Genomic DNA, 14,703 nt, shown 5'->3' on the forward strand with positions numbered 1-14,703 from the left:
TCATCTACATGTAGAAGTGGATTTGCATTCTTGACAGTCTACTTATTGAGGCCTCAATAATCAATGCAAAGTCAAAGTCCACCATCTTTTTTGGATGCAAATACTACATGTACTCTCTATGGCGATGTGCTTTTTCAAATAAGGCCTTTTTTCAATAACTCATCTAATCACTTTCGTAACTTTTTATATTCATTTGGTGCTAGTCCATAAATTAGCCGACTAGCCGATTTGGTCTCAGGCACTACTTCTATTTGGAAGAGGGCACCTCAATGAAGTCGTACGCTATTAGGTAAATTGTTTGAAAAGACATCCTAATATTCATGTATGAATTTTTCTACTTCTTCTGCTCCTTTGATTGTCTTTTCCACCATTGAGACAACATTTAGAACCACCACATATATCAATTGTTTATGTCGTATTTTCTTCTTTATAAAGGTTATTCCTATGAATAAGCTATTAGCTCCAAATTGTTTTACTATCCTACTCAATGTAGAGGCACAAAGAGTCACCATGCATCTTCCATCCTTGAAAGAGATAGGATTTTATGTACTTCACTCTAAAATAATATTATGAGCGATGGATGATTTTGGTGGTTTAAAAACCATCACCTAAAACTCATGGTGACGGTGGTACAAGTTCTTGCATCTTCTAGAGCAAATGTAATATGCAAAAAAAATATGCAAAGCTTCTATGATAATTTAAGTGAATTATATACTTTACATGGATATCTTCTAAATAGATATGGAACCGCACTATGATGAATTGGATGTGCAAGAGAGAAAAATTAATAATAAGCTTGTCATAATTCAAAGAAGTGCTTATCAAGTACATGTCACCATTCTAGATCAAAGAATATGACTATTAATAATATTATAATATCACTACTATTATTTATAGGCCCTAATTATAAGCGTAGAAAGTTCCTGGATAGTTGAACAAAGTATAAATAAGACTGACTGAGACTATTTGGGATATTTGGTCAAGTATGGCTCCATCCTTGTTATTTCAAAAATCTTTATTTTTAAAGTTGTAGAAGTTAATATCATAGACATACATACTTATTCTAATATATATCTATATAATTAAGTAGAAGTAAATAAAAGTAGATTTATTTCATAATATTTTCTAAAAAAGCTTTATAAATGATGCTTTGACTTTATATGTGTTTGTAGTTCATTAGTATGTTAGAAACTTGATCAACAAATTAACCACGTGTTAATAGCTTGTGGAACAAGTTAACTATGTGGCGCACATATAAAAAACTTATCTTGGAAGTTAAGATACATGTCTTGCAAAGTCAACACCTTTTAGAGGTTTTATAGGACATTGCCACGTAACTCCTAGTTAAAAGTATATATAAAGGCAAGAATGAAGCCTTCTTCAGTCTTGTCAATATCTTTTTAGTCCTTAGTCTTATTTCAAGACTTTCTAGTTTTCTTATCTTTGACAATAGTCATTCTAATTTAATATTATATCATCTTAGAATGATTTTTTAAACTTTTTGAGTGACAAAAGAGTATTGAGGTTTTTTATTTTTTAAGATTCATATCCTTAACAATGAAACCTAACCCCCTATTGCACAAGGCTAAAATATACTTCACAAGCTTGCTTTCTTCTTCTATACATAGCACTCCTTAAATTTCCTTTTTTTTTAGATGTTTGCACTCTATAACACCACTTCTTAAAAGTTATATATAGAATATCATGGTTTGTTGTTGCTTATTGGATGTTTGTACCCTCTTGATGCTTTGCTGAGGTAGCTCTTATTTGCTCATCACTCCTTAAAGAATTTCCTCTTGTCTTAATAGTATTACTCCAGCATTGCCTAGATGGTTGTAATTGCAATTACTGGTTGCTAACATGTAGTAATCTTTGAATACCTTTTAAGCGATGTTCAAGGTGGCTCTTCACCTCTTCTAGTAGATTATAGTCGGTGCTTTGCACAGGGGATTGAATAAGGAGGCTCCCAGTGACCTCGGGGTTAGATATGGTGTGAAAGCTAACTGGGCCAAGTCTTCGAGAATGAAGCATGCGGCAAACTTCAGCAAACCGACATTCTTATTCCAGGCTTCTTCCCACGACCAATCCTGTACTTGACAATGAATCCGAAAGCAGGTTGAGTGATGACTTGCCTCCACCACTTTTTCTCAATAGGACCGAGATCAAGCGTATGAGCTTCACGGCAGTGGTCACAACACGCAACGGAAGTTCTGCAAAAAGCAACGTCGGGTGGAAGGAATTATTCTACTTTTATCTAGGAGGAACAACGAATTGGCTCTCGGAGACATCGACGCAAGCTGATCATAGCATGAGAACAAAACCAAAACCTGACATCACCACGCCCGCAAACCAAACGAACATCCTACATCACCATGCGTGATTCCTGTATAGTGGTCCCGAGCTCGCGGGATCAACGCATGTCTGGGCCCGGATCTCACTCGAGCAAGCATCTCCGCAAGCAACTGGGGCTGTGAAAGCACCATCTTAGCCACCTACCTTCTGCAAGAAAGCAAGCCTGCCATTGCATGGCATTGCATTGCATTGCGAGGTGGTGTGAAGAGCTTTCAGCTGGTGCACCCAATTGTTGCTGACATGAGCTCCTTGCCTTCCAATGCCATGCTATGCCAACCCTTGCATCCGTCTTGTCCATTGCAACCACTGCTTTGCAGGAGGACCATGGCTCACTGACCATACGTCGATCAGCCGCGGTTTCGGCAAGCAAGGTGGTGTGTGAAGTTAAGCTGCAAAAACTTGCATGTTCCCATAGAGATGTTCATTGCAAGAGTTTCAAAGTAGTGGTTATTAGGAGATGACAAGTGTAACAAGAAGATAAGAATTGAATGAAGAATTGATGCTCTTGATTGAAAAAGAATTGGTTTCACTTTGGAATTTGTTGAACCCATTAAAAAAAATTGAAGTTAGGACATGATTAGAGGTTAGTTTGTGTAGTTATGTATTTTCTACAAGTTATGCAATCATATATATATATATATATATATATATAAATATATAGATATATATAATTTCTATATACTTGTTAAAAGGAGAATAATCTCATGATTAATCTTTCTTCTTTCTTTTACTACAATGTTTATTTTTGCCAACGTTCACATACAACTTGGTTTATAATACAAACACAAACTCCATTCCAAGGTGTATAAAACAAGAGCCCCTTGTTCATTATCATTATCATTAGATACTTAATTCATTACTTATGTAACTTTTATTACACATACACACATGTGTATGCGTGTGTCGCTGTATGTACGTATGTATATATAATTGAATAAAAGAAGGATGTGCCTCTAGTGGTGCTGCTCTGGGGTTTTGACGCATGGTTCGTTCACCAGTGGTCGAAGAAGCAGTATACCAAACCCAGCCCAAGCCCAATACCGAACCCTAAACCAGGCCGCTTCATGGACCCAGTTTGCTCAGACATAGATTGTGGCTTGGCTTTGCTTAGCTGGGCCTTGGCTATGGCAGGCCAGCCAAGTGTGAAGTACCAGACCATCGCTGTTTGTTCCCTGCTGTGCCGTCTCCATGGCGTTGAACAGCTACTTGCTGCCTCCAACCAAGAAAACGACGCCGCCACACCACAGCGACAGCCCAACAACGACGGAGAAACAGTAAAAAAGAAGAAGAAAAAAAAAAAAAAAAAGACACAAACAAAGCGAAATAATTGCACACACGTTCTGGCAAGAAAAGGGGACGTGATAACACCGAGACGGCGTCGAGATGGGAGGAGTTGATAAGCGTCACGGAGCTTGGCGAGCTCTGCGCATATGCAACAACCCAGCCCGTCACCCACGGAGAGAGCTTTTTTATTCGTACACACTACCTCACAGCATGCTCCTGTGAAGATCGTCGGGTATGATACAGTGCGGAAGAGGTTGCTAGGCTATGAATCTAGATATCTACAATACCCAATTGTTTTCGTTGATGAAAGCGAATGGTCGCAAGCTTCGAATCATTGTTGGGGTGATCGTGACACGGTCACAGTCAAAAACCATCGCTCGTTGAATCCATACCCGAAGATCGTGCGGCTTCAGGTTGGATCGTCGAAGTTCGGGAACATAAATGCATGGCATGGTGAAAATTTTGGCTTTGTGTCGCGTCCATATTGAGTTGGGTTCCGGAATGATATACTACAAAACTCGCCTCCATGTTGAGTCCCACCTTCGAGGACTATCTTAGGGTAGTGTCCATGTGCACACAGAACTTGGTAGCTCGACGACCTCAGCACCGTCGAACGCTGTGACTCAAACAGGAAGAGGTCGATCCTGGAATGTGACCAACACGCAACGGAGTTATGCCGATTGTAGCATACAAGAGCGAATTCTGACCGTTACATGTGGAGCAAGATAAAATCACGCTTGTGGGAGGTCAAGGATTGGAATGATTACCTGTACAGTAGGTTCGTCGGCATCTTGTGCGGGCGCTGCCTGTGCATCAGTGGAAGACAATTCCATTTGCTGGATGCTGCGCTCCACGTTTCTTTCGTGACAGCATTCCAAGACCAACCTTACAGCCGTGCCCAACCCTAGCACCACCAGAACACCTGCAAAGGAAGCACTCCATTTTGTCAGTCTCCAATGACAGACGCTAAAACAGAATTGGGTGCAAGAATCGTCAAGATACCTCTGCCGAACATATTGGCGACCAATCACAACACCCAGCAACAGTTATCACAATATTGCGCTAAGCTAGCGGAAGCATTGCAATGACACAGAGGTTCAACAGTTCAAGAATTGCAAGCAAGCGCTTCATTAAATTTTAACCGAGGTACTAAAGGACCGTATCATTGATGCAAATTGTGAACTGTAGCAATTGACTCGAACAAGAGACTATCCATACCATCCCATCTCCTCAAGCTCTCTCTCCTACTTTGCTTGGTTCACCGAAAGTACAGAGAGAAAGAATGGGAAGAAGGAAAGGTAGAGGAAATACCGATGATAATATTAACAGGCAAGGCGGAGGCTCCGAGAAAAATGGAGATGAGGACATCAAACAAGAGTCCAGCGATGAGAATCAGCAGCGCCGCCCAAAGAGGATGGAATCGAGCCTAAGCCCCCCCCCATACAACGTTTACCCCATCACTACACTCGATCTCAAGAACAAATGACTTACCGAAAAAGAAGCCAATCGGCATTGCAGCATAACCGATCGTAGATGTGTTGAAGGCATCCACGAAGAGGTAGGTCATAAATGCAAGCAACGATATCCACATAACTGGAATGAAAGGATGCTTCTTCATTATCACGAGCAGCACGGGCCCATTCACTATGAGGCTGCTCTGAAACCCTACCCTGCGTATCCCCCCATTCGACGTCTGCGATTGCCCTGCTGCATTCGTTCCTCCGAGCCGCCATACCCAGAAATGCGGCTGCAGCGGAGACAGCTAATTTTCAGCAATGCATTTCCTTGACGAATCATACGCAACCATAACAAAACAAAACAAAGAACGAATAACAAATCCAAAAAATCAAAACTATAATGATACTCATTCTGAACGTAATCCATTTCACTTTCACTTAACATGAGGTTGGCATACCACGGGGGCTGTCGCTGGAGCTGGAATGTTCGAAGCTACATGCCTGAAGGAAGACGAAACAAGATCACAATTGACATGGATGATTAGAATTCGTCCGTAACTCACACAAGTGAGCAATTCTGATCACCCTAAATGCGCTTTAAAATCTGAGAGAATGAGAGCTGCATGTGCCACCTATCTTGCGCACCGGCCCGTACGAAACTCATTGTCGAAACCTAGAGGAAGAGAACGGCGATACAAAGCAAATCTTTAAAGAGCGTGGGAAGATGTGCAGACTTACTGACAAACTTCGCATTTGTTCGTTCCTTTGTTCTTAAACCACACCTCAATGCACGACTTGTGCGATTTGGCCATCTCCCCTCGACATGAGCACCCCAAATCGATGAGAGGCTCCTCCGTATGCTGTTGACAAATTCTGACGACAAGAAAAAGAAATTGATGAGGATGCCAATCGACTATATGTTAATTTCGAAACTGATGTTTCGATCCGCATCGAGTCTCTCAAAACTCGGGGAAAAAGGACGAGAATTGCTACCTGCAATATTCAGCCGCGCTGTCCGTGCTCCAGGAGCTAATAGTTCGCCCTGGCCCGAAAGTGAGGACCCCTTTGAGCAAATTCTCTAACTCCACCGCGCTGCCGTGTTGCACATCTGAAACGTCTACGGTGGAGTGGTAATTTGGCTGAGAATTGCTGTCCACGGCAACAACGGCATCACTGCTCGTCCTTGAAATTCTCGGGAGCTCAGTTTGGCTTTGATCGTTACCAAGCTGAGTAGAAACCGGAAGGAATGTGAATTGGGGCTGAATCGCCGAAGCATTCTCCCCGCTTTGACCCACAGTTTGCATTGTGGCATCGTGAGAATCGTTCACGTCATTAGCGCTTCCACTGAGATCAACACAGTGAAAATCTGATGGTTTCTCGCCAGGTTCATACTGCTCCTGTGGAGTGGCAGGGGAATTTTCCCCCTGCTCGTAGCCTTCCTTCCAAGACCTGTCTTCAGGAACTTGACCTATTACAAAAGCTCTCCCTCGCTCCTCCCTCTCATGTTGTGACGACCCGATTAGGACACTGACGCTCAAGGAGGTTTGTCCGTCTTCCGACCGGCGAACAGGCTGTTGAAGAGGGCTAGCCATTGCGACACGCTGCTTTGAGGCAAATAGAGAGGAATCAACTGAGCGTGCTGGCCGCAGCGACAAGTTCTCGGTTGACTCCTCGTCGCTGCTTAGCGCCTTAGGTCCCTTTATGAGGGAATTAAACCGCCGCAGCATCTTGTCAATTTAAGTTAGTATGAAACTATGCGGCCACAATCTGCAAAGTGCATGTGTTCAATTCAGCCCAACAGTGTTGCTCACTATAAGTAAGACTTGCAACGGTTGCACAAAAGCTCTTTTTGTCAACACAACCACCTACAAACCAGAATCCTCAACGCCCTCGGATGCAGCCACATGTCTATTTGGTCTCAATTGAGTCACCGAAAAGAATAAACGTGAATATCCGTTTCTAAGTCTCACCTGTCAATGAAGCAAGGGTACTAATTACTCGAATTTAACAACCACTGGTGAACAAGACCAGCCATGGTCCCGCAAAGGAATAATAAACAATTGTTAAAAAAATCGCAACTCCGACTTGAATTCCGTATTCCTCCCCACTCTCGTCCGCGATAACGCCCACCAGACAAAAAGACCCCACAATCGGTCGGACCCTGAAACCACCGGTCGGATCTCACACAAAGACAACCCAAAATTCCGAAGCCAGTCCCCGCATCCTCCTCTCCGAATCACACAACCATCCACATTCACCTCCGCTTCAGCTGTCACCCGACAGGTTACAAATCACGCCGCGATGACGCCAAAGCACCCAATCTCTGCATAGAAATGAACAAAAACTGCGCAGCAACGTGCAACATCATCTCCTCCGTCCGAAATCACCAAACACCATGAGCCGCACCCCCAACAGTAACCGTGAAATCCTCGACTCGCTGAACAAAAAACCGTGACGCAAATTTTCAGCGAGTGGCCGAGAGTCGGTCTAAAAAATAAAAATAAAAATAAAATCCGATCGACAAAGATCGACAAATCGACAACGAAAAATACGTGGTGGAGAGGATCCAGCGATGGGGGCGCAGCTTGGGTTTGAGCAACGCCCAGTGGGACGAAGCGAGAGAATGGGGAATCGAAATCCAAAAAGAAAAATTGGTTCTCAAGGTGGAGCAGGAGGCGAGGCTGCGCGCAGCTCCAAAGTGACAGCCAGCACAAAGTGTGCGGCGCAACGTGGAAACGACGGGAGGCGTGACACTTTTAGCCCACGTTCATGCACACGTGGCTTCCGCCTCCGTCTCTCGGACTGCGACCAACTCCCGCGCCTCCGCGGGCCAGGTCCGGCCCCGCCCGCTCGCGGTCAAAGGACGCGGTCGGGGGCCCGCGGGCACCATAGCCACATACTGCCCGTAACGTCTTGTGGAACCCATCTCCGCTTCGCTGCGTGGCTCCCCCGTTATTCGTTATTCGTCATTCTCTTTAGGTCCCTTTTTAATTTACTTAAGCTTGTGTTGCTTTGCGAGGATTGTGTGGATGATTCTGCGAGCACTAGAATTGACAAGGCTGATTTCTATGATTACGTTTCGGATTTTTTTATTTAGAAATTGAGAATTTTACTAGTTGAATTTGTTCTTTCAATGAATACATGTGCAAATATTATTCACACACATGAACAACCCATGCATTTGCGCACTAGTCTTTTCATGATACGATGTCTTGATTTCAAGCTGAATTGCTGCTGTTTTGTTGTTTAAGTTGTTTTGGAACTGTTTTAGAAATATGGGCAACAATAATTTCTAGCTTTTTGATGTGATGTGATGTGATGTTTTGATCATTGACTTTCCAATAAAGTTGTCTAATGGGAATGTTGACTCTAGATAAAATGAAACTCTTGTGTGTTTGTGCCATGTGTAAGTGTGTAGAGAAGGAGATAAATGTATATGTATACCTTATTACTTAAAATAATTTCCTGAAATTCATATTTGAAAGGATAAAGTTTTTGTTATATATATATATATATATATATATATTCAAAAGCAATGCATTCTAAATGTTAAAACATGGTTTCTAGTAAGTGACATGAGCTTTTATTATTTGATAAAATAACCCATAAATATTTTTGTTGTTTTCTTTTTGAATAATTTTGAATATTTTTGATAAAAAAAATATGATGAAGATTAATAAAGTTATTTAGACATAGCAAAAATATGTGTATTGTAGCATCTATGTCTGCATTAAAAAAGTAGTGACAAAATTTTGTAATATTGAAGATGAAATTTGGTATTATTGCTGATATGATTCTTATTCAAACTTCTCAAATTTTTGCTATTTAAAACCAGTAATAAATGGAATATATATATATGAAAAAATCATTTCAAAGGTGACTTAAGAAATAGTAATTTTGGAAGAGAATACTGAACCCTGTGGTATCAATTTGATGTTTGATTTTGAACATAGATTTAAATAGATCTATATATATATATATATATATAATCTTTCAACAAATGTATGTATAAAATTTCAAAAATAAATAAATAAATAAATGTAAACAAATAACACAAAATTTTCATCATGATAAAGACTTGCACCTAAAAGTAATTTGCAACTTATATGAATGGCATATAAATGACTAATGTTCAAAAAGCATTATTTTAGGTTTGATCAAAAGTCCAAATATAAGTATACACCAGTGTCATTCCCTAAACAATTACAATATTCATGTTTACATTTAATATTTTTATACAAAAGTGTATTAAACCAAAAGCAAAAAATCAAAAGAAGATTATTTAAACACTGCACACACATGTTTCATAAGACCTTGTTCCATGTGCAAAATTAGAAATAAAATGACAGAAAGAACAAAGAAACAAAATACCACCACCATGAACACAAACAAGCATGAACAAATGCAACAATATACATATATATATATATATATATATATTCCACTTTCTATGTGCTGTAAGAGTCATCTTGTGAGCGGTGGGGACAAAAGCTCTGGAGGGGGGAGGACATTATCAGTAGATTATGTGGAACCAAAGGTACCCATCAAAGAGAACATGGTTATTTATTTGTTGTTCTCTCTCCATCACAATAATGTCCAGAATGGGAACCAGTGTGCCAATATGGACTATGCTCAAGTTTCATGAAGAAGGCCAATGCAAGTGGATTGATATCCTTGCTTACAAGGGGTAGCGTAGGGCAGGGTACCAACCCCTGTCAGGGTATCTCCCAAGCCAGCAGCACAGGAAGTATGATGCAAAGGGGCAACATGACAATTCCATCACTCTTTTTGGGTTCTCAAAGACCCTGGCCAACCACTTGAGTCACCTTCAATACATGACAAGGGGGTACTTCCACTAAAAGGCATGGATGACTACTCATCGCCAAACAGGCCCCATTCCACCACAGAAAATATGGCACTCAACACTGACTGACTTGGACCCTCAGAATCCCATTCCAGCTCTAGAGGGAGAGCAAAGGCTTCCAGACCCAAAATGCTTGACCTTATTTTACACAGTCTCGGGAATTCCAGCTGTGATTGGTTTCTGTTTTTTTCAGTTTTACTTCTTTTGGCAAATGTAAGAGGACTTTACTGTGCCCCAGATTCTGTTCTCCTATAGATGTGATATAACTACCATGGACTTCAAAGGAAACCTTTTTGTTGAGGTATATTAATCTGTTTTAGAAATAAATTCAGCAACTATTTGAACAATGCTCATGATTGTGATACTATGTGTGCCTTGATATGCTTAGTTTCAATTTTTCCACTTCCTTGGGTTTCATGGTTTTGGGATACATGTTTGGTTTAGTGTATTAAGGACAATTTTTTCCATATGAGTATGAAACATTGTGTACACTGAGAAAAATTCCATATTAATATAAGCCACATGCTACTTGTGAGGCTGGGGTCTTGGATACTGCACCCATACTTTCCAAGGACAATACTTGGATAGAGCAATTAATATAATTATGAACTTGTAGATTTGCAAATAGATATGTTGCAATTGGACATTCTGCAAATTGAATTTTGCCATGTTGGCAAGCACTCTCAATATACAGACAAAAATATTGCTATTTTATGTATTTTTTATAGTTTTGTCAAAGTGAATATCATAACCCACTATTTCTAAATGTGCTTATCCATATCATCTAAAACATTAATTTTATTTCAAATAAATTAAAGTAAAGGTCCATCTCATTCAACTTGTTTATGTTTTTGTGTCTCCTGAGTTATTATATATATATCCACACAATTGCTCAGAAAGTCCTTAAATTTAAAGGAAAACATAAGATGTCACAACTTTAAGCTTTTTGATTGACTGAAATGAAGGCGCCTTTGCTGGTCACATTTAGACCTAGAGAAATCAGCTCAAATTTTCTTAGAAGGAAACATAAAGTAGATATCTATTTTTTCTACAGAACATGAACAACATTGTCCCTTAGAATTTACAGTAAACACTCCTGCAGAAGTAGTTTTTACAAAAATGTAACAAGCCATATCAAATATTGCTTAAAATGACTATTTAAAATAAGAAACAAACTTTTTTTTAATTTATTGATATCACAATGGGTATAATAAGATATAAATTGACATATTTAGACTTGTATTTAAAAACAACGTTGTCCATTTCATGACCTCTTTTTTAACTTTATACTATTCCCAAACACCAATATGTCCAAAAACGATCTTCTTCACAAACATGAAACCTTTCTAATACTTTTTGTACTATGACTTTTTCAAAATGAACTTCTGGATGTAAAGACCTCCTCAATCCTCTCAATGGTGAAAAAAACTTACAGCACAATTCCTCTCATTGGCTCTCGCAGTCAACGACTTGGCACTCGCCCATTGGTCGACCCTAAATTCGCTCTTAAATAAGTCACCAATGGCTGCCCGCCAAATGGCCATACCTTCAGATCTAAGCGTGACTGGACCTGCCTCCGTGGCAACCCTGACCACAGACCAAGTTGGTGACGTGACATGCCTAGTCACCTCGAGAGGCGCGCCATAACCTAGCTGTCAATACGTGGTAGGCTTACCCACCTTGAGAGTTCCGACTCATCGAGAGCCCTGGATTCCTTAGGCATTAGTCCATTGAATGACGTGGCTTTCGTCGGTAGTTGTGCTGCGAATGCTTCATGCACATTCGTTTGGGTGGATGAAATTATGTCGTCAAGCTTGGTTTTGGGCCCATTTACCCCCAGCCTACGATTACTGGGGACATCCATTGAGCCCTGATTATTGGTAATATGGGATTAGTCACCAAGACTTGGATTTAGAGTGCAAGTAAGTCTAACTACTAATCCGCTTCTAAAAAAACCCTTCTCACAAAGGGTTATATTGCCCTTTCCCATCATACAATTGTTTTTGCAAGTTGTAGAACTTTTATTTTGTTTTATTTTACTTTTTGCTGATTTGCACTGTTCACTGGATCACGTAACATTGACATTAAAAAAAAATAGAATATCTAATTTGTGGGTTTGAATGCTTTATCGTCATTCTTAGCCTCAAATTTCATAAATTATGCTACTTGTGTCAATTAATCAACAATTAATTATTCATTCATTTTTTTTTTGCAAGTGAAGCTATTTAAGCAACTTACAAGTACACAATTCACAAGCTCTTTCTGCATGTTTCTGCACATGATCAACGTTGTGTTGAGTGTTAATTGTGTGTGCTTAGACTTTTTGTGATTATTATTATTCTTTGGCATCACCTGTTATTGATTGGTGTTTGGTGGGATCTAGTTAAACAATTCATGAGGTCTGTCAACCTTGACACATCCTACTTTAAATTACACACACACACACACACACATACATATATATATATATATATATATATTCATATATTGATTCTATTGCTTAATCCAATAATTAAAAGTTTCAATTTTTGAAAGCACAAATAAAGTAGAATTTGAAAGACAAATTAAACCAGTCCTCCTTTCTTTCGATCCTCCAACAATGTGAAAGGTGTATCGACATTTTTCCCGTTACCGACACTTCCGACACATGCTTGAGTGAACACTCGCTCTCGTCACGAACTACAGCATCTGGCACACACCACCATAAAGAAAAGAAAAAAGAAAAAAAAGAACTCTGCGAATGGAGTAGCCTTGTTTGTCGCACTGGCATTGCAGAGACGTGCTTCTTCTTGAACAGGGATGAGAGTTTCCGTGCTGAGTCGCGGTGATAGACTGCAGCTTGGTCGACAGCAACAAAGCACAAAGCGCCGCAATGCTCTAAGTCCATTCTATCAGTTGCTGGAAAAACACGCCCCCACACATTCACACACCCACATGCACATGCACAATCAGTTGTCGATGGATCTCAAGTTTGAAGTGCAATGATCTACGGCAAGGGAGTGAGCGGTGGTGTCTTTTTACTGTGCCCCCACGTCACAGTTCCGTTACTGCGGGTCGTTTACGGATCTTATGGTTTGTGGAGTTATCTTGCGGTTTGTGCGCTGGAAATCTGTTGTGATTTTGTGGTATCTGTCCGTTTTTGTTCCTCGCATGTTGCTCCGTCATTCCCGTCCCGTTTGTCGCGACTGAGACTCATCGTTCCATCCCAACTCCGTTAGGTAGTTTACTCGAAATGTGATTCTCTAGCGTCGTTTGCATGTTAGAATCAGAGGATCGAAGAGGCGCAGAAGCTGACGGGTAACGGGAATAATAAACTCTAAATTGACTTCGTTTCCATTGCCGAAGTAATACTATTCTTAACATTTATGTAGGATGTTATTTAAAACCATCGTTGGACCGGATCTATCTCCGAATCCCGGCTCGCAATCCATCTCTGAGCCTCAGAATCATTAGGACCTGTCAGCTCTGGAAACACACATCACATGCAAGAGCATGTATATTCAAGTGCAGCTCACCGCCGTTTGTCCTTAGGTCAAACCACTGGAAACGAAGCGGTCATATCATTCCACGATCTCAGTGACGGGTCCAAACGTCATGTTCGTAACAGACGAACTGTTCCTCCTCTTTCTCACATTCACTGGCCATCGCATGAGAAATCCCAGCTCCTGAAACCCAACAAGAACCTCAGTTCAGTGCATTCATATCGAACTGGTAAGCAGCTAAAAGCATCAATCTCCAGTACAGCGAGAAACACTCTGCCGCACGCTGATGTCAAGTTTGACACAGATAACGCTCCTCAGATGTGAACTACGCCGATCGTCTTGCTTTTCCTGGTGCGGCAGAGCGCTCCGCAGGTCACGACCTCGGCAGGCGTTTCAGAGATCAACAAGTTGCGGTTCCAGGGGCTGCGTGTGAGTGGTCCGAGATCGGGATCGGCGATCAGTGGTGCTAGAATCGGAAAATCGAAGGCGAGTGGTGGATGAGAAGGCATCTCGCCGCAGGCAACCTCGGCATCATCTTCAAAACCAACGTGGCCTGCTTCTAATCTTTACGTTTGCAGCGTGCAAACAGCGGCAATGAATGCGCACTTTGTTCATCGACTTGATTGTAACTTATCGAAGCAGAATATGGACTGTTCAACAGGGTCCATTGAGGCCTAGGCAAGTGATCCAGAATGTTCTAGTTTTTGAATATCAATAAGCGGAGGGTTTGATCATGAAGGTGACGCCTTGGAAGGACCAGCGTTTTTGAAGAATCCTCATTCGAAAATTCGAGTAAAAAGTCTGAGATGTTTGGAATGATATCTCTTGGACTTTCAGTTTTGAATCGATCGTTTCACTCGGTTTAATACTTTTGCAGTGACGAATATGTCATGTGATGGGATTTGATCGGGTGTTGGGGATGCTTTTATGCATTACCCAATTTCAGGTCTGTTTCCGAAAACTGAAATAACAATTCTCTTTTGGGAGGAAATAAACTAAGAAAGTCGAAACATCCACGTAACTATTTTATCAATTGTTAAATTTTGTTCCAGAAAGATAACAAAATAAACCTAAAACCAGGTGATTGAAAACATCTGGATTCTACTTTTTATTATGATTTCATTTCATTTGTTAAATCATCAAAAACTATTCTGTGTTATTAAAACACACATAATGAAATTGTCGAACCGATTGCGGCTCCAAATAAATTCTAGAATGACAAGCGTTGTGAATAGAAACTGCACCTCAACGACCGGAGAAAGGT

The 14,703-nt window shown here is 40.7% G+C and overlaps 1 protein-coding gene across 2 annotated transcripts; it reads right to left on the bottom strand.

Moving 5' to 3' along the window:
* Positions 1-3,690: 3,690 nt before the first annotated feature.
* Positions 3,691-7,786, bottom strand: LOC112287064 (uncharacterized). Of its 2 annotated transcripts, XM_024529696.3 has the most exons (8): positions 7,064-7,735; positions 6,087-6,860; positions 5,832-5,966; positions 5,552-5,594; positions 5,306-5,383; positions 4,948-5,062; positions 4,404-4,558; positions 3,691-4,280 (listed from the first exon to the last, which is right to left on the bottom strand). In XM_024529696.3, exons 2-8 carry the CDS (start codon positions 6,818-6,820, stop codon positions 4,260-4,262), a joined length of 1,281 nt encoding a protein of 426 aa, XP_024385464.1. In that variant the 5' UTR covers positions 6,821-6,860; positions 7,064-7,735; the 3' UTR covers positions 3,691-4,259. The 2 variants fall into 2 exon arrangements, with proteins under 2 accessions (XP_024385464.1, XP_024385463.1); XM_024529695.3 differs by lacking the exon at positions 4,948-5,062 and having other exon boundaries at positions 5,128-5,383; positions 7,064-7,786.
* Positions 7,787-14,703: the final 6,917 nt, after the last annotated feature.

Source organism: Physcomitrium patens, chromosome 9 (genome assembly GCF_059467195.1).
Source record: "Physcomitrium patens ecotype Gransden chromosome 9, ASM5946719v1, whole genome shotgun sequence".
NCBI classification, from domain to species: domain Eukaryota; kingdom Viridiplantae; phylum Streptophyta; class Bryopsida; order Funariales; family Funariaceae; genus Physcomitrium; species Physcomitrium patens.

Coding starts and splice junctions, on each gene's coding strand:
- LOC112287064 (XM_024529695.3), bottom strand. CDS start 6,820: ATGCTGCGGCGGTTTAATTCCCTCATAAAGGGACCTAAGGCGCTAAGC. Junction 5,967..6,086: donor AGCGCGGCTGAATATTGCAG/GTAGCAATTCTC, acceptor TCTTGTCGTCAG/AATTTGTCAACAGCATACGG. Junction 5,384..5,551: donor CTCCAGCGACAGCCCCCGTG/GTATGCCAACCT, acceptor TCTCCGCTGCAG/CCGCATTTCTGGGTATGGCG.